Here is a 26857-nt window from a genome sequence, read left to right as displayed (position 1 = left end):
GATCTGGGACCATTCTGAACCTACTTTGCTCTAGCCCGACACCTCAAAAGGGCATGTTATCGGGATCCCGTCCAGCAGTGTACACCTAGAAGAGTAGCGCCTCACCCGAAACTGGTCCCCAGTTCAGATGCCAGGCACCAGAACCAGAGGCGCCCTGTCGAGGTCGAAACGTTTGCCGAAGAGACAAGAACACCAACTGGCCAAGTACTGGGGTCAGGCAAAGCAGCGAGATCAGACTCCCCAGCAAGCACAACCAGAATCATCTGGGCTGGCCTCCGAAACACCTCAGAGAGCTATGGATACGGATAAAGAACTGTTGGCTTGCCTGAAAGGTATGGAGGCTAGAATGACAACAGCATTTCAGGGCCAAATAGGTCAACTGAGGGAGGACCTGCAAGAAATCCGAAAAGAGGTGAACAAACTTGAAGACCGCGTTGACATAGTTGAAAGCGGTCTCTCTAACCTATCTGAGGAGTCCAAGCAGACTAGCCTTCTACTGGACCAAATAGCCGCTACTACAAACAATCTTGAACTACAGGCAGAGGACCTTGAAAATAGGTCGAGACGATCTAACATACGGGTCAAAGGCCTACCTGAATTGATCCCGGACAGTGATCTACGTGCGACACTCCAATCGGCCTTCAGTAATATGCTATGTCGGACCTAGGAGGAATGATCCCGGCGCCCACCCACGGGATGTTCTAGTGGCTCTCACCTCATTTACGTCAAAAGAATGCATCCTGAAGGCCGCCAGATCTAGCACTGGCCTGACAATCAACGGCCATGAGGTTAAATTGTTTCAGGATCTTGCTCTAGCAACACTCCACAAGCGCAGACTCATGCGTCCGGTGACCAAAGCCCTTCATTAGAAACAAATCCCCTACAGATGGGCACACCCTTTTAGCCTGATGTTCAACTGGGAGGGCAAACGGAGGTGGATAACTACATGTGAGGAGGGTCAGGCTCTACTAAATTTGGAGGATGTCACGAACTGCCCGAACAAAGACAGGACACGAAAGCCCCAGAGCATGGGGCTCAACTCGTGGGAGTGGTCCATGGCGCGCAGGAACAGACTGAGGAGAGAATCAAGACCAAGAGCTCCACAAACGAACTAAGACCACCAGAGGAACTGGTGGTACCATACTATAGCCGTATGCATGTTCTGGCTGCGAGCTGCGGATTCATATGCTGTAATACACATAAGCTTCTATAGGCAGTCGGTGCGGAGGCAGGTAATGCCGATCTATGGAATCCTATCAGAGACCCGATAATTTCAGGATTCTCGCCCCTTGTGTAAGTGTTGACCGACCTGACACCCCAAATAGTTAATGGGGAGGATTCTAAGGAATCCGGGTTGTGGGGAACGCAAGGGATCGAGTGGGGGCGAGGGAGGGAAAGGGGGAGGTGGGAGGGACAAGGGGGGGACAGTTATCAGGTATTGACACAAGGAGGCAAAACTAAGGGCTCTGGAGAGGCCTTAATGGGTGGAGGAAGGGTGATGCCAGCGAAACCTAACGCAAGGCAAAAGTGCAAATCCCCTCCTTCTAAATGTGTATGGCTGAATCAAATATACTTTCCCTGAATGTTCAGGGATTCAATTCTCCAATCAAGCGTCGGGTTAGTCTTGATAGGCTGGTGAAGCTACAGGCAGAAATAGGGAATCCTACAAGAGACACCTTCCCCCTAATGATGAAAAGCGTATGGCACATCGAGCTTTTCCGCAACAATATTTTGCATCCAGCAGGGGGGAAAAAGAGAGGGGTGGCCATTCTAATAGGTAGGTCCCTAGCGTTCCGTAAAATTCAACTCTGTAGAGAAGGACGATAACTGGGTCTGAAGGAGCTGATCAAAGGCAGAGTGTACACAATTCTGGCCACATATGCTCCTAATGAATGCCAGGATGTGTCTATAACAAATTTACTGGGCAAACTGGGTAGTTGTTGTGAGGGCCAACTGATTGTTGGAGGAGACTTCAACTGTGTTATGGATCCAGTCCTGGATAAAACGCTTCTCCCCACGAGTGCAGACCAGAGAAATAGACAGGCACGGGGCCGGTTCTTTAGGGAAATGGGGGTCATCGAGACCTGGCGTTTCTTTCAAGGGGACAGCAGGGAGTATACCCACTACTCGGCGGTACACCTGGGTTATTCTAGAATAGATAAGTTCCTTGTCTCTACCACGCTAATTCCGCAAATAACCGGGGTGCAAATTGGGGTGGAATGTCACTCAGACCATGTGCCTGTGATAATGGGAATAGCCTGGAGGGAGGGAGAACACAAAAGTAAACCACCCTGGAGGCTAAATGAAATTCTACTGAGAGACATAGCACTCAGAGCGCAGATCGAGACCTCCATAACTAATTATTTTAAGGAAAATGATAATGGGGAAACCAGTTGGGTGGCAATATGGGATGCAGGGAAGGCGGTGCTTAGGGGAGAATTCATGTCACAAGCAACTGCATACTATAGAGAAAGAGCAAGAATGACTCACCGCTTGGAAACTGAGGTGAAAAATGCAGAGATGCAACACAAAGCTTGCCGCTCAAGGAAATCCCTGCGGACACTTCGGAAGATCAGAGCCCAGCTTGAGCACCATACAGCGGATCAGGTGGCCCTGTCAATGCTCTGCACGAAACAGTCCTACTACATTCATGGGGGTAAGGCTAATCGTTTCCTAGCGGCAAAACTGAGGAAACGTAAAGCTCGCAATTACATAGTACAACTGAATGATGAGCTTGGGAAAACCACACACAGCGGAGCCAGATAAAATAAAGATAATGAAATGTTTCCATGAGTCATTCTTAGGCAGCGAAAAACTTGACCTCACCCAGCAACTCACGTATATAAACTCTCTACCCCTACCCCAAATAACAGAACAGGACAGAATTAGCCGTGGGAGTCCGATCTTGGCTCAAGAGGTCAGTGACGCCATCTCAGCCTTGCCAGCAAACAAAACCCCGGGCCCTGACGGCCTCAGCAACGGGTATTATAAAACCTTCCGTACTCAACTAATCGCCCCATTGACAGTTATACAACACTATCAGAGTAGAGGGGAGAGTAACGCCCGACATGGAAAAGTCCACAACTGTATTGCTCTTGAAGCCCGGAAGAGATCCCTGCAATTGTACTAGCTACCGCCCTATATCGCTATTGAACACTGATGCAAAGATTTATGCAAAGATATTGGCTACCCGACTGATGAAAGTACTCCCATATATAATACATGAAGATCAAGTGGGTTTCATCACGTACCGCCACACACAGGACAACATCAGAAGGTCAATAGATGCTGTAGACGCAGGGCGAAGGACACGACAATAGTTTGCAGTGGCGGCCCTGGACGCTACCCGGGTATTTGATAGCATGGACTGGAATTATCTGTCTCTAATCCTGGAGCGCTTTGGCTGTGGCCCTGTCTTCACTAGGATGGTGCTTGCTAACTACCAAACCCCATCGACAACTCTCATAATCAATGGTCAGCAAACGGACCCGGTGGAGATCAGAAAAGGCACGAGACAGGGGTGCCCTCTTTCCCTGTTAATATTCGCAATGGCGATGGAACCGTGTGCTACGCTGTTTAGACTAGATGCCAACATCAAAGGCGTGACCCTAGGTTCCGAGACTAACAAAATTGCATTATATGCGGACGACATCATTCTTTACATGGGAGATCCAGGGATCACAATGCCCAGTGCGATGGCTAGGCTAGAAGAATTCAGGCAGGTCTCGGGTTTCTCCATACATTTCCCCAAATCAAAGGCAATGAACATCACGGCGAAGAGGGTAACGATTGAAAGGCTAGAGCAACTATACCCATTGACATGGGTGAAAGACTCCCTCGAATACTTGGGAATAAGACTCACCACGGAACCAAGCAAACTATTCTGAGCGAACATCACTCCCCTATGGAAGCAATTACAAGACGATATGCTCAAATGGGAGTCCCAAGAATTATCGTGGTTTGCCCGCATCACGGCAGTCAAGATGACCATCCTTCCACGTCGTCTTTATGTGGTTAGCTCGATCCCGGTACCTATCCCGCCAATCAAGATCAGAGAGCTGCAAAATGCAATTCTTAAATTCATTTGGCAAGGTAAAAGGCCTAGGGTCCAGAAGGGTATCTTAATGTGACCTCCACTTCTGGGAGGCCTTGGAGTGCCAGACGTGGATAGGTACATATCAGCAGCACGACTAGCCCTTATGCTACGCTGGGCCAGAGTCGAGAATCACAAAGGATGGTGTAGAATAATCTGTCACATTGATCCCTCTGATCTCTCTCCTGGGTCTGAAAGCTGAACACAGAGGTAGTGGTGGTGCCCTCCTGGAATCCACAAAGGGGTCACTGCAGAGTTGGGATATAGCCAGGAAGCAGAAACGTATCTCACAAGGTCTGGGCTCCTACTCACCTATACTGCATAACCCGGATTTTGCCCCGGGCCTTCAAGGCAAAGACTGGGAGGGATGGAGCTGAGTGGAGACCCTGACTCCGGCTGAGATGTACAAAGATGGTTCCCCACTACTTTTCACAGACTGTCAGCAGAAGTTTGGCATAGGGGAAAGAGAGCGGTACAGGTATGCGCAAATAAGACATTGGATAACCCATCCGATGGTGAAAAGATCGGGTACTCGACCACCGTCGGGATTAGAGCTAACCTTACAGGAGGGTCAGACTCCAAAAGGTATCACCAGACTCTACAAACTTCTCTTAAATTCCCAAGCATCAGACCGCCTCCCATATCAAGTGAATTTGGAACGTGACCTGCAATAATCCCTAACGGAAGATGAATGGTGTAAAATATGGTCACGTGCGCATGGGGCCTCCAGATGCACCACGATTAAAGAATCTGCCTATAAAATGTGTCTACGGTGGTATATGCCCCCACACCGTCTGCATAAGATCACCAAGACCTATTGGCCACTCTGCTGGAGAAATTGTGGAGAGAGAGACGACTTAATTCATATGTGGTGGACATGTCCCAAAGCAGTGGTGTATTGGAAGGAGATTTTGGGCCACAGGAAAGACATCACTGGTGTCGAACTTCCGATGTCCCCGAAGACTATACTATTAGGTGCTCCGATAGATGGCAAATATGCAATGTCAGGGGCGATAGCCACTCTCATCACACACCTGCTATCGGCGGCTAGGATGACCTTGGCGCAAAACTGGAAAAGTGAAGAGGGCCCCATAGTGGCTTGATGGTGGATCAAGGTCTGGGGAGTGATGGCCATGGAGAAAATATGCGCACTCACTGTGGGGAAATATCTAAAATTCCTGAGGATCTGGACTCCATTCCATGAGTGCGTGAGTGTCAGAGAGGCCCACTTCTTTAAACCCCGTCTTCTCAGAAGCATACATGTCATATAATGGCCCCCAACGGCAGGAGGGGATGAACACAGGACAAAACCTACCCAGAGCCCTCACACAGGTTGAACTCTGTATTGTATTATATTACTCCGAAGTGTTAGTCAAAGCAGGGTGGGGGATGGGAAAGGGGAGGGTGGGACAGGGGGGGAAAAGAGGGATGGGGATTGTTAAGTGAAAAATGAAAACACTCAAAGGCTAAGAGACCTTGTTTACTGTTGGAAAATATCAGAAAGAGGGGGAAGATGAATAAGATTGTTAATTTACCATTTCTGAATCGTTTGTTATATCTGTATGCCTTCGATCCAAAAATAAAGTGTTTTAAAAAAAAATACAAGAATCTATAGAGATACACAGTCTCTTCATACTGACAGTCTTGGGGACTAATCAGTTTCTCTGAGAATGAGCAGGATACGCAGTGGAAGTAAAGCAAAAGGCTTTACGGACCTCCAAAAAGTCAGGACAGGGTTTAAAACAAGCAAAAAGAAAGTGTGGTTTGATAGGAATCTATGGAGGGAAAGGTACAAAAGGAAATCTTTCCTAATGAGTGCAATTGACAAGAAATGGAAATGGAAAAAGCTTTAAAACCGGTGACAAAAATAGTCATTTCGATTTCTATATCCAGTGGGCAGTGGAAGAATGTACAGCAACATTTTATGTTTGGTCATATTTGAATAGGTGTTTAAAAAAGGTCTGCCAAAAATAATTTTAAAAAAGTACTTAAACTGTTACTGCTTTTTAGAAGTAGAATTCTGGGAAATGTACTAGTAGATGTCATGTTAAATTAAATTGAAATATCAGAATGTGAACAGATGCTTGTTAAATTATCATAGCACAAAGAAGGTACCTGTTAAAAGAACTTTTTCCCTACTCTGTTACATGTTTTCAAGATCTTTGGGACTTGATTCTCTTCCATTTTATGACATGTTAAAACAATATCAATTTATATATCGATCTTCAGCGTGAGAACAGACGACTTCAAGAAGCAAACATGAGACTTGAGCAAGAAAATGATGACCTTGCCCATGAATTGGTAACCAGCAAGATAGCCTTACGGAAAGATTTAGATAATGTAAGTATAATCACTATTTAGTACAAGTTATTATGCTCTCATTTACACATTTTACTAGTTCAGATTTTACTATAGTGTACACAGTTATGATTGGATTGGTGTGCCAAGCTCCATTACAGGTGTGTAGCAAGACCAGGATTGCTGATTTTTTCGGGTGCTTAAGCACAGTTTAGCAGTTCACCAAAGCTTTGACTGGTGAGGGGGATTGTGAGACTGCTCTACTTTTGTTAAGCTTCGCCTCTCCTCTTGTTCTCAACTCCCTCACCCTCGGCCCCTTGGTGAGCACACGTCAGAACATCTGGTTTCAGATTGAGTGCGCTGCTTGCCTTCTTAATTTGTGGTCTGATATTAGTGAGTAAAAGCGACTAAAAGGTTCTCATTGGCTTTTGTTTATACTAACACGGTGCTGTCATCCCCATTATTTGTGTCCTGGGACTGGTTCTCTTTGATGCCGTCTAAGAGAAAAAAGGCTCATCAACCTTTCAGCACTATGTGCATTATATGGGCTGCCAATAAAGTAAACGTGTCTGGAAACCAATTGCAAAACAGCTGTAATGTACAGCCTATTAACTCTGGAAACTAGGGCAGCATCATGTAAGCTACGAATTCAGAGCCGGACAAGGGAAAAATCACATAATTATTTCAGCCTCAAATTTTGGCTTCTGCAACTAATAAAGCGCTAGTGTCGTCTCATGACATAGACAAGGTTTCTGCTTCACCTCAAATTGAGAACTCCACTTTTTTCCCACATATTGGTAATAACTCTTGATTAAATATGTGTTATAGCCTTCAGCGTGAATCAATTGGCCTTCCTCTCCCATTTTAAAAATGGATGCACCATCTAACATTTTTTTTAATCTTTCAAAGTCGCCTGACTTGGAGAAAAATGTGGACACGCTTTGATTCATTTGACGACCATGTTTCCACCAGCAGGTCTGATTGCCTCACTACAACCAAAGTATCGACCTGTGTTCTAACCATCCTTAATGCTGTTTTTACTGTATGTACTGACATTGCCAAGGAAGGGGAACATTTATCTAGTGTGATCAAACAAATCATTGATGTTATCCTGGCTAATAGCGCTGTTTCTCCGGCTCTCAAGGATGATGCAAATAATGTTTAATCTTCTGGCAACTGCAATGAAATTTGTTTGCATGATGACATTTATTTGCCTGATACTTTGAATTCTATGGCTCGGGTTACTTAACATGAGGTGACGAGAAAGCAGGCATGAATCGATTCATCTTCCGTCTGTGGATCATGCTAACAGTGTTATTGACACTTCGGTTATTTCTTTTGGCACACGGAAAAGATCCAGACGTAAGATTAGCAAGAAATTAAATAAGAAACAAACTGAATATACAGTCTCAGGATATTAGGCAACGGGGCATTGATAAAAGGAACACAGGGTCCTTGGCTATTACATCTGCCCCTCACATTATCTGTGTTTCGACTTCAGGTAATTATGAATTGGTGGTAACTTAACAGACAAATCCCAGGCGCAAAAACAGCTGCACTGAGAATAGGAACACTGTAGGAACATTGTAAACATGGTTACAACAATCAAAGAACTATCCCACTAATAATGCTACAATAGTCTCATTGGACACAACTGGTGACTTATCCTTAGCACAATTGTTGATATAGAATGTTGCTACTGCTAATCAGTATGTAGATATATGCATGGCTCCTGTTAACGGCCAAGATGCTAAGTTAGGCATTGTACCTAGTAATGGCTACTGCACCAAGCCCTCTTTGGTTCGTCTGGGAGGACTACAAAACAAACATGGAAAAAGGGCCAAGTCAATTAAAATGATTGAACTTTTCATGACTGATACTAGTTCCCTTTTAAACAAAGAGAAGGTATTACATTGTATACCACAACTTAAAATTATGAGTACAAAGAATCTGGAACTCGTTGAACTTAAGTCCTATTAATTGGGCATCCATTAATTTTACTGTAGATTATCTTATCCATTTTACCCTGTTATCCTTCCTGATAATAATTCGATCAGTCCTTTGCCGGCTATTCAAAGACAAGAATTTAGTAATATTTAAATTACAATGAATCCTGATGGTGGGAGGGTTTATCAAAATCCTGAATCCATTGTCAGGAAAAACTGATAGACCCAGCTGAGGACTGGGCTTCGTTCCCTGCTGCCTTTTTAAATTGTCAGCATTGACAATTCTCAAGTGACCCTGTTGCTCCTGTTGTATTGATGTCATGGAACATTAGAGGTTATCAATCTTGTATTGGTAATCCTTTGCTGTAGTGTTCTTATTTGTGACTTATTTTTATTATAGGCAAATGTTTGTGTCACAGACTATATCTGGAAGATTATGATATAATCGATAGTTTAGCCACAAACAAAACTGCTGGTAGAACAGTGGGTGGTTTGGTTATTGGAGTTAAAACCAATTTAAAATTGAGGGAATGTCTGCCTCAGATTTCCCATCCTAATGTATTATGTGCCACGCTCTATCAATCTATTAATCATAACTGTCTATGGCTACTTGTTCTCAACGTATATGAATTCTCCGGGTGGTTTTAAGACACCTTCTATCATTTGTTTTATTACAAAGAGTTGTATTGCTTGGAACGGGCACTATCCTAGGACACATGACATAATGTTTGGGATTTTACCTCCTATTGGGAACTAGCTAGAAATAAGATGAAAAAAGCATTGACATCAGTTATCTTACTCGTTTGCTAATCATCCTACTCAGGTAAATTCTACTAATGATACCCTCTGCCTTTCTGGTACCAAGTTCCCACAAGTCATTACTGGGGATATATGGTTATTTTTCATGGAGGGTTATGGGCTAGACCCTACCGATTTGGGTAATGCCTCCTTGAAATATACCTGGACTAACGGTCAAGCTCATATTCGGATAGATCACATATTTGTTTCTCACTCCTTGAAACAGATACTTGCAGATTTTGTGTTCATACTGTAGGGTAACTCCACAACAACCAGACACAGAAAAAAAACCGCTAGTGAAAAAGGCTGGGTGCACCCTTTTTCGATAAGTACAAGAGCTTTATTTTGTATACAAAAAGGAAAATGGCGACAGGGTATTATAAGTCCACTGCCGCAGAGCTCTCCCTCTTAAGTGAACTTCTCTTTATAAGCGTAAAAATAGTCATTCATGACGTATTCGATGTACAGTGTTAAAACCCCACCCTCATTAGCTACCGCCTTCTTACATGCTAATATTCAAATATAGACCCTTCTCCAATAGGCGTGTCATCTTCCCCATCTTCTTCACACGTGGATAACAGTCTCGTCACTTCACGGTACTGCAAAGTATTTGGTTAAACTTTTAGAGTGCATCACCCTGTCTCCAATCCTAACTACGTGATATGCACATAGTCGTCAACATGAACTCAGCAGATAACTTTGAGGTCAGCCTGGTTCTTGCAAACAAAGGAACTCTTTTCTCATTCCAGACACGCAGGCGCCCACATCTTGCCTCCCCGCTGCAATCGTATAAATGTTGGCATCACCCTTTGCTCTCCCTGGTACAAATCACAGACCTTGTTGTTCTCTGCTCCCCCCTGTATCAGCTACCCCTCCTAAGACGGAAGCCTGGTGTCCCACTAATCCGTACAATTCATGAAGGATTAAACAGTCTTATTCCTGCGCATCTGGTAGTTCACATAGAATGACCATTATTCTGGGAGGCGCAGTGTCCTGAATTTCCGCTTGTGTTTGACTTCTGCCCTGGCTCCCATGGGTACGGCCTTCGTACTGGGCCGCATCCCTTCTCCCATTTGGCTGCTTGCATTCCTACCTAATTATTCAAAGGTCTAGCTAGATACATTTATATGTGGGTGTACGTGTGTGTTCCCTAACGTGCCTGGGAATTGGAATGTGATAATTAGGAAAGAGAAGGAGACTCGTTGTTTTGTGTTTCCAACACAGCCTGTGAGGATTCAGCCCTATTCCAAAATGCAGTGTTAGTTTGTGTTATAGATGTTACGCGCATTCAATGTTTTGTACAAAACACTATCGCAAAGCAAATGGTTTGTTTTCCCTGAATAAGCTTCCATAGTGCGTGTATCTCCCGCCTGTTGCCTCCACCCATAAGGTTCCCCCCTACAACACCCTCTATCTGTTGGCCATGTGTTAATATATTTTCTGCAATCTAAATTGTTTGGGAGGGACAGTGATTTGAACATGCATCCCAGCATTCCCCACTTTAGTTAATCCTTCATTAACTAATTTCTCCCTTTCTCTCTATCCACTTGTCACGACCACTGGTGCCTGGAGGGTTTGGCGAAGGTGGAAGTTCCGTCGCCATTAGACTGTTCCGCCATGTTTTTGTTCCAACGTACGGCGCAGTCTAGTGTTTTTCCAACATGGCCGCCCGCCGAGTATTTCACCATTCGAATCTCGGCGGGTCGGCGCGTTGCAACTATCTTTCCCGTTTGTTGCGTGCGCTCAGTTGTAATATTCTACTCTACGACTTCCCACTCCCGTACCTTCCAGCTCTCTCTCTCGCTCTCTCCCCCTTTCCTCGCTTCCTGCTTCCATCCAGGATTCACCCCCGCTGGCCGCTTCTCCTGTTTGTTTCCCCGTGTGATTCCTACTCCGCAGCGTCCACTTACGCTGCTACTGTTTCTTCCTGTGACCTCCATCGTGTCATCTGGGAGTTATTTTCCTGGATCCTGCTTCAGTATACTCCACATTTCTACGGACCTGCTTCAGGAGTCATCCTCCATATTCGTGGGTTTTTTGTGCCTCTGAGGCTTTTTCCCCTGTTAACAACTGGCTGTCGCGGGAGGGGGGTCATTGTGAGTTTTCTCTGTAGAGATTCACGGTGGCTTCTTTTCGAGGCAGACCGTATCTGCTCTCCAAAAATAAGTCTCAAGGGCAAAAACCGCGACGAAGGAGATCCCACTACTCTTCTACAGCAGGTGAGGAGGAAGAAGGTACTTTGGGGGAACCCTTCATATCAAGTGAGGAGGAGGACATTGCAGACCCTGTGGTCAATACTGTAGGGCAGTCAGTAATTCCTGATACCACTTCATCATTGTAGCCCATGAACTACACACATGATGCAAACTGTCCCCTTCCCAAGTATATTTCTCTGGGGTACACGTAAGATATATACAATTTATTTTCATTTGTTTATTAATACTGTGTGTTTTAGCTTACAAATAAAATACACTTTTCACACTTACGGAAATTAGATATATATATATATATATATCTAAAAATTAACCTTTTGTACCAAACAATTTAAAAAAAGGATTTATCTAGATTTCTATCATTTCAAGTTTAAAATTAATTCTAACTTACATTATCACAATAATCCTTATCAAAGTTTTTCCCGAATTACTGAAACCAAATCATCACAACAGATGAGATCTTATAATGGGACAACCTGTTAGAACAATGCTTGAAGACGTTCACTGCATCATATGACCAATGTCAGATATTAATAGTTTAGATGTGTAAATTAACATAAAACTAATTTGTCATTTACAACACCCTTCTTTCTCTTCAAAAGGTTGTTTTCAATTGTAGATAAGAATCTACCCAAAGCACACATGAATGAAATATGAGGATTATTCATACATTTACACCATAGCATTTCCCGTGCAGAAACAGAGTTCCCAACATTTTTCTCCCCCAAAAAAGCAAGTCTCTAATTTTCAAACTGACTGCAATAAATAACCAGGTGTTGTCTAGTTTCCTTTTGTGGAGCTTTCTTACAGAAGCGACAAATATCTGAATTAAAATACACCCACTGACCAATGCGTTCTTTAGAATGAAGCTGATTTAAACGAAACCGCATGCCGATGTCCCATACTTTAGTGTCAGGGAAGCACTCCACGTACATCAACCTCGGAACCCTTTTGTGTGTATGTAAGGCAAGGTACACGTAAGATATATACAATCCCCATTTCCTGCTAAATAAACCCAGTGTTCAATGTAGTTTTCTCAATCTGGTGGGGGGTGAGGTCACTGTCCTTGGTGGGGTATGTAGGCCTTTCAATCCTAACCATACGTGGCTTATTTCAGTCCTCAGATTTAGCCTGCCTATCCTTTCTACCTGGGAGAGCCATTCCTGCCCCAATAGTAACCATCATCATTGTGCTGTTTGGGATAGTCTATGCACAGGATTGAAGCATCATCTGGCACGTGCAGAACAACTCCAGTAGGAGCACCACAATCAGAACCAATATCTTCACCACTGCCCCAAGCCAGGATGGCACCCATGATAACGTGTAGAACCAATCTTCAGCCTGCACACCAGCTTCACTCTCCATGCCAGTCTTTAACTTGTGCAAGGCCCCTATAATCTGTGTCAGGACGTGTTCTCTGCATCATGTGGGGGGAGGTACATGCAACACGATAACCCTATCTTTTTGCACACTCCCACTTCCATCGTCATCAGAAGGTCCAGGAGGTACCGGTTTTGGAATGTCATCAACTGGATCGCCCTCACCTCGCTCTGGGTGCCATTTAGGACTTGTTCTGTGTCATTTGCCAACTGGATCACATTGAACGATCTGCAACCACTTTGCATTGGCTGCAGCCTGGACCCCTGGCGTCAGGAGAAACGTAAAGAACACTTCCATCTTGGAGTACTACCGGTACTTATCTGGAATTGCTTTGAGCAACTTGGATGAATCTTCTGACAGGTAACTTGACCTCTTCCTTAGCACCTTCACCGACCTCTGCTTCTTCCTTGTCCCAGGGGATTGGATTGAAGCTCTGATAGATTGTGATATCCCATGCTTGGATGGCACTGTCAGATGAACTTCAGGCACCACAAGGATAGCTGAGTAAAATGTTAGTGCAAACGTGCCTCACCAGGAAGAAGGAAGTTGCAGGTATAACTGTTGTCCACATACCCACTGCAGGTCCATCAGAGCCGCTGTTCCTTTTGCAAGATCTGGAATTAACATTGTCTTGTTGCACTTAGTATTAGTGCCTACCGGAACAGTCCCATGCCCTCGAAAACAGAACTGATATTCTTCAGCTGATTGAACGTTTATTGGAGTTCTCCAGCATGGGGTCTGGCATGGAGTCACATGCTCATGAATATTCCCCGTCGTCAGGCTGGGAATCCTCGGTAAAGAAAAGAATCAGTATCAGTTTCGTTTCTGATCTGTCTTTCTTAGTAGTAACCAATCACTGGTCTCTGGGTCATTCTGCCCCCAGCCAATGACTGCCCTCTCCCTAAGCCCCGCTCCTGGCAGCCATCCTCAGATTTTTACTGCACGTTCAAGTGTTGGGAGTCCTCGTGCTATAGCTCTCGAGCTTTTTGTTGCGTTTTGCGCTTTTTCAAAGAGATTTATCTAATTTTTCGGTTAAATCGAGCCTCAAGCTCCATCGTTTCTACTTCCGATCAACGGGGACCTGTTTTGGAATTTTCTACGCCCCTCAAGGGTGAAGTTTCGTCGAGTTACGCTTCTTGGAGGATTCCAGAAGTTTCTGAGGCCTACCTCGTGGACATGGTCCAGGAAATGGGAAGCTCGACACCCGGATCCAAGCTGTTCAGGAACTGCCCTGGATGCAAGTTGTATAATGTGTTCAAGGAGGACGAGCATTCGAGATGCCGCTACTGCCTCCACAAAGGCAAAACGCACATGGAGAAGGACTGTGCGTTTTGCATGAACATGTTGGACCAGACTATGAGGGATCGTCGGACCCGTCTCACCAACTGGCTGGAAGGCGAGAGCCCGTCAGGTGAGAAGAAGAAGTCGTCCGAGCGGTCGTCTAAGTCCTGTGAGGGCGCCCTGGCGACGGGGGCCCAACAGAAGGCAAAGCACTGCGAGTCAGCGGGCACCGGGAGCGCCGAACGGCCAGGCTCCTCGGCTGCCAGGCAGGGCGCATCCTCACCGGCGCCATCAACCACGAGCCAACGCTCTGGCTCGGGGAAGAGGAAATCCGAGAACCCGGCTAAGCTTCTGGAGAGGCCCCGGTCGAGCTCGAAGGAACCAGCTGAGGGGGAGCGAGGTGGCGACCCTCCCCCCAAGGTGAAGGCCGCAGGCACGCACAAGGTGGTGAAGGCCTTGATTCATCCGGCTACCGGCTAAGGCCTCTATCGAGGAAGTCGATACAGCCCTGGCACAGACTGTGGAGGCTACCCCAGTGGAGGCGACCTCGGGGCCCAGAGTTTCCCTGCCACCACGGAGGGAATCCTCTTTTCAGCCCATCGAGAAGACTCCCGTGAAGACCCCAGTGGAAAAAGAGGGGGGGCCGGTGGCCATTACAGAAACGGACACAGCCTCCGAGGAGGAGCTGGTTGAAGTCTTGGAGGGCCTCGACAGGAACCTTGAGGAGGCCCGATCCTCCGGGAAGGATCCCGACGAGGACGACGACGAGAGCGTGGGTGGCGCCGATGAGGTTCCAGTGGAGGAACCATTGCGCCCGTCGCAGCCTGAGCCGCAGGACAATTCGCGGCCATTTTGATGGCAATCCAATCCTTATGCACGGAGATAAGGACGAGATTGCCTCTACCCCCGACGGATGACCCAGAGCCGGGCCCGTCGGGAAGCCCTCCAAACAGGAGGAGGATTCATCTGGCCCCGCCTTTTCAGCCCTCACGGCCCTCTCAGCCTTTGTCCCCGTTCCCTGTCCCTGGGGATGACACGGGAACAGATACGGCCACGACAGGGTCAGATGACGACGGGACGGATCACCCATCACCGATTCCTCGGGCCTCCCCACCTGACGAAATTGGCTCCTTCCATGCCATGATTGCCAGGGCATCCAAGCTTTTCCAGCTCTGCCCCGAAGAGCAGAAGAAGGACGGCTTCCTCTACCAACGGCGCAAGGCCAAGAGGAAGACGGTCCTTGCGGTGCTGCTGCTAGATGACATCTGGGACGAGGGACTTGCGCTTCTGAAGAACCTGTCCACGACGCCGGCCAAGAGAGACCGGTACAAGAAGACATACCGGGTCCCTGATGCCGCCCCCTTGTGCCTGAGGGCACAGCCAACCCCGGATTCGCTAGTCTTGGCAGCGGCCAAGAAGAAAGCGGGGGTGGGGGGGGGGGGGGGGGGGGTGTGTATCGGCTTCATCTTCGACTTCCCCACCGGACGGCAAGGGAAAGAAACTGGACACCATGGGACGGCGAGTCATCTCGTCGGCGGCAACGACGATTAAGGCGCCCAACGCCCTAGCGATTGTGGCCCGCTATGACTGGGAATTGTGGTACAAGATCGCCCCCCTGTTGGATTTCCTACCGGAGGACAAGAGGGCAGATGCCCTGGCGATCCTACAGGAAGGTGAGGTGGCGTTGGACCTCGCCATAACGGTAGCCACGGACATTACCGACACCGGTTTCCGCCAGTTGGGCAACAGCGTTTGCCTTAGACGGCGAGGGTGGCTCCAGGCGACGGATTTCCACCAAGACGTGCAAGCCAAGGTTTTGGACATGTCCTTCGACGGGAACAATCTGTTTGGAAAGACAGTGGATGAGTCAATGCAGGCCATCAAGACCGACACAGAGACGGCTCGGGCCCTGGGAGTTCTGCAGCAACGGCGGCCGCCCTCTCGGAACTCCGGAAGCAAGCCAGGTACCTCCAAATGATTTGGCGGCGGCTCCTCAACGTACCGTCAGGCGGCCCGCTCCTCATCGCAAGAAGCTTACAGGGGACGAGGCAAGTCAGGTGGATCTCGCCGTCGTCACCAGGGAGGCCAAGGCGGCAAGGTGGTTTCCAAGCAAGACTGAACCGGCCGTTTTGTCGGGCCCCCACCGAAACACCCCAGTGGGAGGCCGGCTGACGAAGTTCGTCAGTATGTGGGAGTCCATCTCCACCGACCGTTGGGTGCTGGGTGCCCTGGCCCACGGGCACACTCTGGAATTTCTAAAGAAGTGCCCCCGAATTCCTCCCGTGGCCAGGAAGGAAAACCACATCCCTCAACTGCTGTTGGAGGTAAAGGCAATGCTCAAGAAAGGAGCCATTGAGCTCGTCCCAAAGAGGCTCTGGGGCTCCCAAGTATACTCAAGATACTTCCTCGTCAGAAAGAAGACGGGAGGATGACATCCCATCCTGGACCTGCGTCGACTAAACAGATACATCAAGGCACAGAAGTTCCATAAGTTCCGGATGGTCACCCTCCAGCACGTGCTGGGCCAGCTGGAGGAAGGCAACTTCCTATCGTCGTCGGATTTGGAGGATGCGTACTTTCACATCCCCATACTAAAAGGGCACCAAAAGTTTCACAGGTTCGTGGTCCAGGGACGGCACTACCAGTTCAAGGCCCTCCCATTCGGATTGAAGTCGGCGCCCAGGGTATTCACCAAGTGCCTAGCGCCAGTGGCGGCGCAGCTGCGCCTGCAGGGGATCCACGTCTACCCCTACCTGGACGATTGGCTCATCCGAGCAAGAACAAGGGAACTCGCCGTCGAACACATAGCAAAGACCGTCCGGCTGCTCACGAACCTGGGATTCTCCATCAACTTCCCCAAATCCCACCTGGCTCCGTCGCAGGTCGCACTGTTTCTGGGAGCCACGCTCGATACAGTAGCGCGATTGGCCTTGCCGTCGGAGGAAAGGACGAAGGCCATCCTGGGCAAGGTGCAGCGTCTGCTGGTCACGGACATGGCCAGGGTGAGGTCCATCAAGTCCCTTCTTGGGATGATGTCCTCATGCATCTACCTGGTGCGCCTGTGCAGGCTTCGGATGCGCCCTCTACAGGAGTTCCTCGACGCCCGTTGGATTCAAGCGACGGGCAGCTTCGAGGAAAAGATCTCGCTCAATGAGGTATTCCGCCAAGCAATTCGGTGGTGGGGCACCAGTGCGCATACCGCGGCGGGCACAGACTTTCAGTCCCCAGCACACCAGGTGACGGTGACGACGGATGCCTATCTGGCGGGGTGGGGAGCGCACACCAGAGATCTTCACGCAAGAGGCCTCTGGCTCCCGGACGAGAGGACGCTCCACATCAACATACTGGAGCTCCGAGCAGTGTTCTGGGCCCTCAGGTCGTTTCTTCCGTCCCTCAAGGGCAAGGTGGTGTGGATCTTCACCGACAACACCACCACGATGTTCTACATCCGGAAGTAGGGAGGAACAAGATCCCCAGTCCAAGGAAGCCTAGGATCTGTGGCACTGGGCCATTGCCCAGGGGATGTTTCTGGTACCCTTTCATCTGGCAGGAACAAACACAATCGCCGACTCGCTCAGCAGGGAGCTGCGCTCGTGCCACGAGTGGGAACTGCGTCAGGATCAAATGGATTGACTCTTTCAATGATGGGGCAAACCCCAGATCGACCTATTTGCGACGGTGACGAACTCCAAGTGCCAGAGCTTCGCCAGCAGGTTTCCGCAGCCGAGGAGCATGTGCAATGCTTTCTTGTTCCCCTGGGACGGCCAGTTACTGTATGCATTCCCTCCGTTGCTGTTGCTACTGCGACTCGTCAACCAGCTCAAGAGGTCCCGGTGCAGGATGATCCTCGTTGCACAGGAGTGGCCAAGGCAGATCTGGTTCCCGGACCTTCTGGACTTGTCAGCGTGCCCACCAGTCAAACTGTCGACGGACGCAGATCTTCTCTCAAGAGAAGGAGGAGCCATCCTTCATCACAACCCGGAGGCGCTGAACTTGCAGGCCTGGCTCCTGCAGCACTAGAGTTTGGAGGGCACGATATCCCGGCGGACTGCAGAGAGGTTCTTGCAAAAGCCAGGGCGTCCTCAACTCTCAAGTGCTACGGACACAAGTGGAAGAGGTTCTCTGTCTGGTGCCGTGCAAAGAAGATTAACCCTCTACGGATTACGGCCCCTCAAGTGCTACCGTACTTACTGTCGCTGGCCAAAGCTGGACTAGCTCATGCTTCCATCAAGATACATCTGGCAGCGATTTCCCGATACACCAGAACTGCAGGACGGTCATCCCTGTGGTCTCATCGCCTGGTGAAGGAGTTTATGAAAGGACTGTTCCGATCGTACCCGCCGGTGAAGGCTCCAGCCCCGGCGTGGGAGCTCAACGTGGTGCTGACCAGGCTCATGGGCCTGCCATTCGAGCCTTTGCATTTGGCTCCGTTGTAGTTCCTGTCGTGGAAGACTACGTTCCTTGTGGCCATCACCTCGGCACGACGCGTGGGAGAGATTCAGGCCCTATCCTGCAAGCCTCCATACTTGACTTTTCACGAGATGAGGGTGGTGCTGAGGACGCACCCCTCCTTCATGCCCAAGGTGCCGTCGGACTTCCATCTCAACGAGCCCTTGGTGTTACCAGTTTTCTTCCCGTCGCCTTCGTCGCCGGCCGAGAGGACTTTGCCCTTGCTGGATGTAGCTAAAGCGCTGAAGTTCTACGTGGACCGCACAAAGAGTTTTCGGAAGACATCACAGCTGTTTGTGAACATTGGACCTGTGAACCAAGGGAAGGCTCTCTCGAAGGCTTCCATTTCCAGATGGCTCTCTGGCTGCATCATGCACGGTCACTGGTTGGCAAACCGACCTTTGCCTGGCCATCCGAGAGCCCACTCGACCAGAGCGATCGCTGCTATCACAGCGTTCTTGTCTGGTGTAGCCCTGCTGGACATCTGCAGGGCTGCTATGTGGAGGTCGACGCACACCTTCACGAGATTCTACTGCGTCGACCGAGATTCCAGGGAGGAGTCCAGAGTCGGCCAGGCAGTGCTGCGCAACCTGTTCGCCTGAAGGTGGGCCAGGTGAGGAGGTAAGAGTTGCTTAATGTTGAGTTTATGTAATGCTTAATGTTGAGCCTTTGCCACCTCCCGTGGTTGTGCATGTGTGTACTGCTATGTATTCTTATATTCATGAGCATGTGAATCCATGCCAGACCCCATGCTGGAGAAGGAACAAGTTACTTACCTATAACTGTTGTTCTCCAGCATGGGTCTGGCATGGATTGACATGCGAACCCTCCCTCCTACCCCTCTGCGGCTCTTCACTTGATCATACTGCCACTTTACGTGCTACCAAATCTGAGGATGGCTGCCAGGGGCAGGGCTTTGGGAGAGGGCAGTCATTGGCTGGGGGCAGTATGACCCAGAGACCATTGATTGGTTACTACTAAGAAAGACAGGTCAGAAACAGAACTGATACTGATTTTTTTTCTTTACCGAGGATTCCCAGCCTGACGACGGGGAATATTCATGAGCATGTGAATCCATGCCAGACCCATGCTGGAGAACAACAGTTACAGGTAAGTAACTTGTTCCTTGCATGTGCTTCATTACAAGTTAATTGTGGTATGTATGCAGTTCATGTTGTAAAGCAGTTCTTATTGATGTTCCATATTACTTTTCTCTGAACCCTTCCTACTCCCCTGCCGCACAGCTGACCATCGCCGTCTCCTATCTGTTTGACTCAAACACTCCATCCAGTTTTAACATGGGCCATGGCTTACACTTCTCTCTATCTTTGTCTATTAGTTCAATCTGTACCTTGTGCCCCTGGAACGGACTGCAAACCTGACATGGCGCTAAATGCACCAAACACTGGGCTTCCATGGGCAACATTCTTGGGGAAAACTAACAGTTTTGGTGCTTCCAACACATGGGGATGAGGGAGCAGTCATAACAACTCCCTTTTTACCTCTGTTTCCCTCCCGAGTTCATATGACTGTACCACGTCTTACTAAATTCTGGGTGGTTCACATCAGAAGCATCAAAAATCACAACTTTGTATTGTTTATGCTCGTTTTTCTCATCTAGACCTTGTTTAACCCACAGCTTTAAGTGCCATATTACTGTCTTGTATTCTCATTCTTTTCAAATTAATTACCATAGTCCTAGAATCATCAATTGGTGTTAGAACATCAAAACATTGATTGTTTTCACATCCCTTTATGTTAAATCCCTCTGTCCCCTTTATATGACCTAACCATATAAACTCACTAGACCAATATAAAAACAGACCAAAGAAAAATGCACACATAAAACCTAAAAAGCATTACACTAGTACCTGAGAAAAATGCAAAAACCTGCAAATATATTTCAGAAAAAGTCATTTTAAACTTGCACAAAGTAAATAACATTACCACTCACAATCCCACAAAACAATAAAACATGAATACTCTTTAGAAAAAAAATGCTGCGAATGTCAATCCCACATAAAATTGGACACCAAATTTAAAAACACTATACTTGTGGTAGGAGGCAATGTTTGTGGTGCCTTTCTAACATCAGACAAATACACCCAATACTGTAAATTCTTCCTCTTGACCGCAAGTGGAGTAGCATACACAACGGTATAAGGTCCATTTTAGTAAGGCTCACTCCACTTGCAGAAAAAGTTCTTTATGTACACCCTGTACCCAAGAAACAGTTGTAATGGAAGTGAGCTAGCCGATTCTGGTGCAACGCTGTTTTCACCCTCTTACGTTTGGCGTGGGGTAATCTGTTGAGAAAGGTATTTTATACACTTTGTTAACTGAGTCAAATACGAATGAAATTCATCCCCCAAGATGGACGCAGCCCTGTAAGCATCTGATGCACTACTCACAGGAGTCCTTAAACTAAACAGTGCAAAGGGCATGGGGTAGTGGACCCAATTTTTCTGTAACGTTGCACATAACCTAGAAAGCTTTGTCTTCAACACACCGTTCATCCTTTCCACAACGCCGTTGGCTTGAGGGTGATAAATTGAACACCTCTTGTGTTTCATTCCTAAAAGAGCCGCAATTTCTTTAAACAACTCATTAAAGAAGTGGGTGCCGTTATCACTTTTAAGCGTTTCGCACACCCCCCCATCTGGCGAACACTTCTCTCACCAAATACTTGGCGTTCGATTTAGCATCAGGATGTGCCCACGGACCAGCCTCAATATCCATGGGAGAAAGGACACAACTATAAGATAACAAAAAGTATTACATCTTTCGAATGGATTGTGTCCGCCAACGTATTCCACATCTTTGACATGTCCACAGCTGTGCACTTGGGAAACTTTTTCGGCAGAGGGCGTCCTGCGTCAATGACATCGGGTCGATGTCCCTCGAAGGCCTCCATTAAGGGCGATGTCACCGGATGTTATAAATAGGATGCACAGCGCCCGTAGCCTCATTTCTGTTTTTTCCGCAAACATGTTTGCTACAAGAACTAGGCGCGCCTCGTGTGTTTCATCGTTGTGATGTCTTTTTCTGTGACCCCTCCGACTCCGTGGTCTGGCTTCTAAACCTGCCGGGACTACAAGTCGGAAATGTCGATCACTGACCCGCATCGCATTTTTTTGTGGTGCTTGGGCGAGAGTCAGGACACTGACAACTGTTTGAAATGCCAGTCGCTGACTGCTAAGGCCTTGCGGGAGCGTAAGGGGATGCTCCAGGTAGGTAGGGGTTCTAAGCCCAGTAAGTCCCGTGCTTCTAAGTTGAAAACCAGAGGGGTGTCCACCAAAGATTAGAGGGGTGACTACCCGCGTCGGGAGGAGGCCCGGGGTTCTCGGTCCCGGAGTGGTTCACGCCATTCTTCTTCCTTGTCACAGCGTTCTCGGAAGTGCCGTCACCAGTCGCCTCAGAGGATAGTGCCGCAAGGTAAGTGGTATTCCTCAACGACGTCTTCGACTACCGAGGAATGGGCTTCTTTTAAGGAGCAGATGTTGGCGATATTTCAATCGAAGCCGGCAAGGAACAGTCTGTACCGTGACTCGCACGCCTTCGGGCTCAGGTCTGCAACGCAACTCTCACCTGGAAACTTCGAGGTCCCGTTCGGACAAGGCTTTGGATAGTCGCAAGAGACGTGCTTCCAGGTCTCGGTCCTCCTCTCCAGCAAGTCCGGTGCAACCTGCTAAGGGCTCGAAGCCGGCGACGACTCGTTCGGCGCCGTGTCTGTCCGATTCTAATGTCGACGCTTTGCCGTCTTATCAGCCCACAGCGCCGTCGGCACCAGTGTCGACGCCGAAGCCTTCAGCGCTCACGACGACGAGGTTGTCGACGCCTTTGTTGTCGAAGCCTTCGACGCCTTCAGGTATTTTTGCCCGCAATTTGCTTTTGGAGTACCCTGATTTGGTGGATCCTTCAAGGAAGTCTATGATGAAGTCTGTGAGGCCTGTTTTGGACTCCAGGCCCTCTTCTGTCGCCAGGTCAGGGTTTCAACCCCCTCTGGACGACATATACGAAGAGGAAGAAAGGTCTGAATTTTAGGAGACCGTTGTGACGCTCACCTGGTATCCACGGGGACGTCACTCATCCTGTTCTGACCTCTTACGACCTCGAACCGTTCCCTGGAGTCTACTCGACTGGAGACTGGGCCTTGTTTTCTTGGAAAGTCTGCTCTACATCCTGCTTTCAGCGCAGGGGCGCGTTGATTGATGTGGGCTCGTTGCTGCCTAGTTACTTCACTGGCAAGAGTCCGACAGGTAAGTATAATAAGTCTTTTGAACAGTTCTCCAACTTCGTTCCTTTCCTTCCTTAGATGATGGCCGGCATCCAGGGATGGTGAGGTGTTGCTGAGATGAGTAGCGCTGAAGGTGAGTTGAGAGTACGATGCGCGATGCGACCCTTTTGTATTTGTATTGAACTGAGTTCTTTTTCTGTGTCTTTTAGGTACCGCAATGTTTTCAGCGTGGATGCCAGTTATGAAGAAGAAATGCAGTGAGTAAGCGCGGTATGCAGCGCCTCTAGATGTTTCCACGCTAACCTGGAGTGTCTTTTCCCTCTTGCAGATGGATGAGAAGTTCCAGAGACAGAGTTCCCCCAGAGCGGCTGGGATTCAGGTAATGTTACTCTCGCCTGGCTCCCACAGGGGCGTCGGTCGGACCCGGACAGCTGCGACCTCCTCCAACGTGAAGCGTAGTGCAGAGATGACAGACTGGACTGGACCGCCTAATCTCGTCTGCTTGACCCGTAGAAGTATTCTCCTGCAAGTGGAGAAAGGGATTTAGCCACCCGTGGATTTTAGTAATGGCACCCCACTGTTCTCCCCACTAATCACCACTGATATTCACTTTCAGTAAGCTCACCTTATGTTTGTAAATGATGAGCTCTCCATCCTGTGTGAAATGCAGGGGCGCGTAGATACCAGTTACTTCACTGGTTTGAAGGCGTTGGAAGAGTTCCAGATGAAAATTGACTCTGAGGTTCCAGGCGTGAACCCATAAGTATAAAGTTCAAAAGAGTTCAATATGTCCAATGTTCACTCTTGTACATTCCTTTCCTGTGTTGCAGCTGGGTCCAAGGGAAGATTGTCTTGTGGCAGCTGATGGTGTTGAGGTAAGAGTCTATATTACCCAACACTGTCCGGCAAAAGATGCGTGTGTTTAAATTGCTGGTTTCTCTCTCCTTACAGGTGTGGCGTAAGAAGTTGCGGTTTGTTACAGAATAATGCCTCCGGTTGTTAATCAGGTAAGTCTATGGTGGAGAGGTTGTATTTGTTGGCTCTCTCGGCTCACCTTATGTTTCTTTTATCCCCTAGATGGTGGAATTCGGCGGAGAAAATGATGGAGGCTGCGCCGGATCAAAAAATGCTGTGAGGACTGGCGAGTATGGCGCGGCCCTGCAGCTGGTGATGCGACGCGTGTAGAATAATGTCCTTTTTAAGTTCGAAGACGCGATGGATCCGGAATTCAGGTAAGGATTGGAATAATATCTGTTTTCTAACCTTTCCTTCTTCTTTCTTCTATTGCTAGCAGCTCTGGATTCGAGACGGGTGTGGCTGAAGACTGGATGCTGACTGCAGGCACGGTGAGCGTTACGCTGCTGGATGCAGAATAACGCGAAGCATATGCTGCTGTTCGGGCGTGGTTTAAATAGCCTCCAAAGTAGTTCCAGGTAAGAAGTCCCTAGAACCACACCCGAGTAAAAAATAATCCCTGTAGTAAAATAGTCCCATCCAGGCCTCACTTTGGCTTGTATTCATTTGCAGCATGGTCTGCATGAGGTAAGTAAAGTCTATGAGCCTGGCGCCTAAGGCGCCAGGACTGAACCCAGACAGCCCCCAGCCGGGGCTGCTGGGGCTTTATTAAATATTTGGATGCCTGCTCTAGGGGCTGATGGGCTTGATACGGATGCCCGGGGGTAGGCATCATGACAGGTAAGCGTTTAAAGCTCGTACAGTCTTTAAAAATAAGCAAAGATTTGCTGAATGCTTACTAATGCCTTTTTTCTGTTCTTTCCCCTTTTCCTTAGGAAGCGGCGTGCCGGGATGGGAATGACACCGCCAAAGATGCCCGCAGAACAGAAGAAGCGATGAATGATGGGCAGAAGCGCCACAAGGTAAGGCTGTTCCTAACTGTGTTCTTGCAGGAGCTGAGTGCAGAAGAAAGATGCAGGCCTACTGAAGACTGATCCGAACACGGTGAGTGTCACGCTGAAGGTGCAGAAAACACAAAGCATGATTCTCAGCCTGGGCGTGGCTTAAATAGTCTATGGGTATCCCAGGTGTCTCTGGGCTGAACCACACCCAAAAGACTAGATTCCCCATCACAGCACTACAAGTCCAATCTCCAATGTTATCCTATGGGAGTGAGTGAGTCTGGTGCCACAAGCGCCAAGTCTGACTCCAAGTGGGTCTTTGGAGGGATGGAGAGGCGCTTGAGGGCCATGTAGGTGTTCGTGGCCTTGTCCAGCCTGACATCTTGGAGGGCTGGGGACATGAGGGGCAGGAATCATGACAACCGTTGAGCATGATGTGGCTCCTGTCTTTGCTGGAGACAGTCAATTGGAGGAGTTGAGGCAAACCCTTCATGATGCCAGTGGGTTGGACACCTCTCCGGAAGGGGAATTTGGCAGGCCTGAGCCTGGGGTTCATGCTGAGTCTTTGTACAGGTGGCTCATGGCTAGGGTCTCTCAGTATCTGGGCTGGTCCAGTCCTCTTGAAGACTTTGTGCAGGATGATGTAATGGACATTTTAGATCACAGTCCGTCCTCTGACCCGGTGTTACCGTTTCATCTCACCTTACAGAAAAGGGTGGCAGCTGCTTGGCAGTCACTGAAATCCCTTCCGGCTGTTAATAAATTCTTGACAAAAAAGTACCACCCTTCCATTAGCGACCCCAGCTATTTATCCACTCACCCCACTCCTGAGAGTTTGGTGGTTCAGGTGGCTACGGCCACCTGGAGGCAAGCATCGTACCCTACCATCCCTCCTGATAGGGACAACAAACGCTTCAACGGTTGGGCTTGGAAGATATTTTCTGTGGGGAGCATGGCATTGAAATCAGCCAACTCCACATGTGCCTTAACAAGGTTCTCACACACTCTGTGGAACTTTGTTTCTTTAGTGGCTGAGCATATTCCCGAGGGGGAAGAAAGGGATGGTTCTTTGCTCTCGTGCAAGACGGCAAGGATGCCATGTGCAAATCCCTTCAGTCGGGTTTGGATACGGCCGACAGTGTTAGCCGGTTCATGGCTGCGAGCACCGTTCTACGTAGATTTGCGTGGTTGCAGAAGTTGGGTTTTGCTCCGGATGTGCAAGCCCGTCTTCTGAACATGCCCTTTGATGGCACACATTTGTTTGGCAACAAGGCTAACGAGAGCCTTGAGGTTGCAGACCTCGAAAGCTGCGGCAAAATCTTTAAGCGCAGCTGTGCATTAACCTCCGCCTTTTTGTTCTAGGGAACAGCAGTGGAGGGTAGTTTCTTTTCGTTAATACTCCTTCTTTGGTGGAACGAGAGGGGGCGGGCGCCAGTCAAAGGGGCCAGTGAAAAAGTACCCGTGGTGGTCAGGGAAATGGAGGTGCCAAAGCCGCTCAGGCAGCTGCCTCTTTGCCTTCAGGCACTGCCGCAGCCGCTCCTAAACAGTCATGAAGCCATGTCCCATGGTTCGCCGGTTGGGGGAAGGCTAGCTCAGCATCTTGAAGAGTGGCGAGCCATTACTTCGGATGCGTGGGTTCTGGATACGATAGCCCACGGCTACTGCCTTCTCTTCCTACAGCGGCCTCATGACAATCCACCGGGGAAACTCTCTTTGAAGTTTCCAGATCCGCTCCTTGTGCAGGAAATCTTAACCCTGCTGGAGAAAGGCACCATAGAATTGGTGCCTGTAGCAGAGAGGAACAAGGGATGGTATTCCCCTTATTTTTTGATCCCAAAGAAAGACGGGGGATTGAGAACCCATCCTGGACTTGCGTTGGTTGAACAAACTTCTCAGGAAGGACAAGTTCAAGATGGTTACTCTTTCTCAAGTCCTCCATGCCCTTTAACTTCAGGATTGGTTGGTGTCTCTGGACCTACAGGATGCTTACTTTCATGTGCCGATTCATCCCAAGCACAGAAAGTACCTGAGATTTGCGGCTAGAGACTCGCACTTTCAGTTTCGGGTCCTGCCGTTCAGATTGACCTCCGCCCGAGGGACCAAGCTGATGGTGGTGGTGGCAGCGTACCTCAGGCGAGGGGGGGATTCACGTCTACCCCTGCCTGGACGACTGGCTGATCCGGGCGCGCTCTCCCCAGCAAGCATTGGATCACCTCGGTCTCACCTGCCACTCCCTCCACAGGCTGGGCTTCTCCCTCAATTTCAAGAAGTCGCATCTGACCCCTTTCCAACAGCTCCAGTACATC

At 48.6% G+C, this 26857-nt stretch overlaps 1 protein-coding gene across 5 annotated transcripts in view; it reads left to right on the top strand.

Moving 5' to 3' along the window:
- Nucleotides 1–26857, top strand: part of RABGAP1 (RAB GTPase activating protein 1) — a 3038993-nt gene that overhangs the window by 2592296 nt on the left and 419840 nt on the right. For all 5 annotated transcript variants that reach the window (XM_069609645.1, XM_069609642.1, XM_069609641.1 and 2 more), the window contains one exon: nucleotides 6323–6433. In XM_069609645.1, the coding sequence (XP_069465746.1) occupies nucleotides 6323–6433 (111 nt within the window). The remainder of the gene's footprint in view (nucleotides 1–6322; nucleotides 6434–26857) is intronic.

Source organism: Ambystoma mexicanum, chromosome 8 (genome assembly GCF_040938575.1).
Source record: "Ambystoma mexicanum isolate Mex_15411 chromosome 8, UKY_AmexF1_1, whole genome shotgun sequence".
Lineage (NCBI taxonomy): Eukaryota > Metazoa > Chordata > Amphibia > Caudata > Ambystomatidae > Ambystoma > Ambystoma mexicanum.
This window is presented reverse-complemented; position numbering and strand designations above follow the sequence as displayed.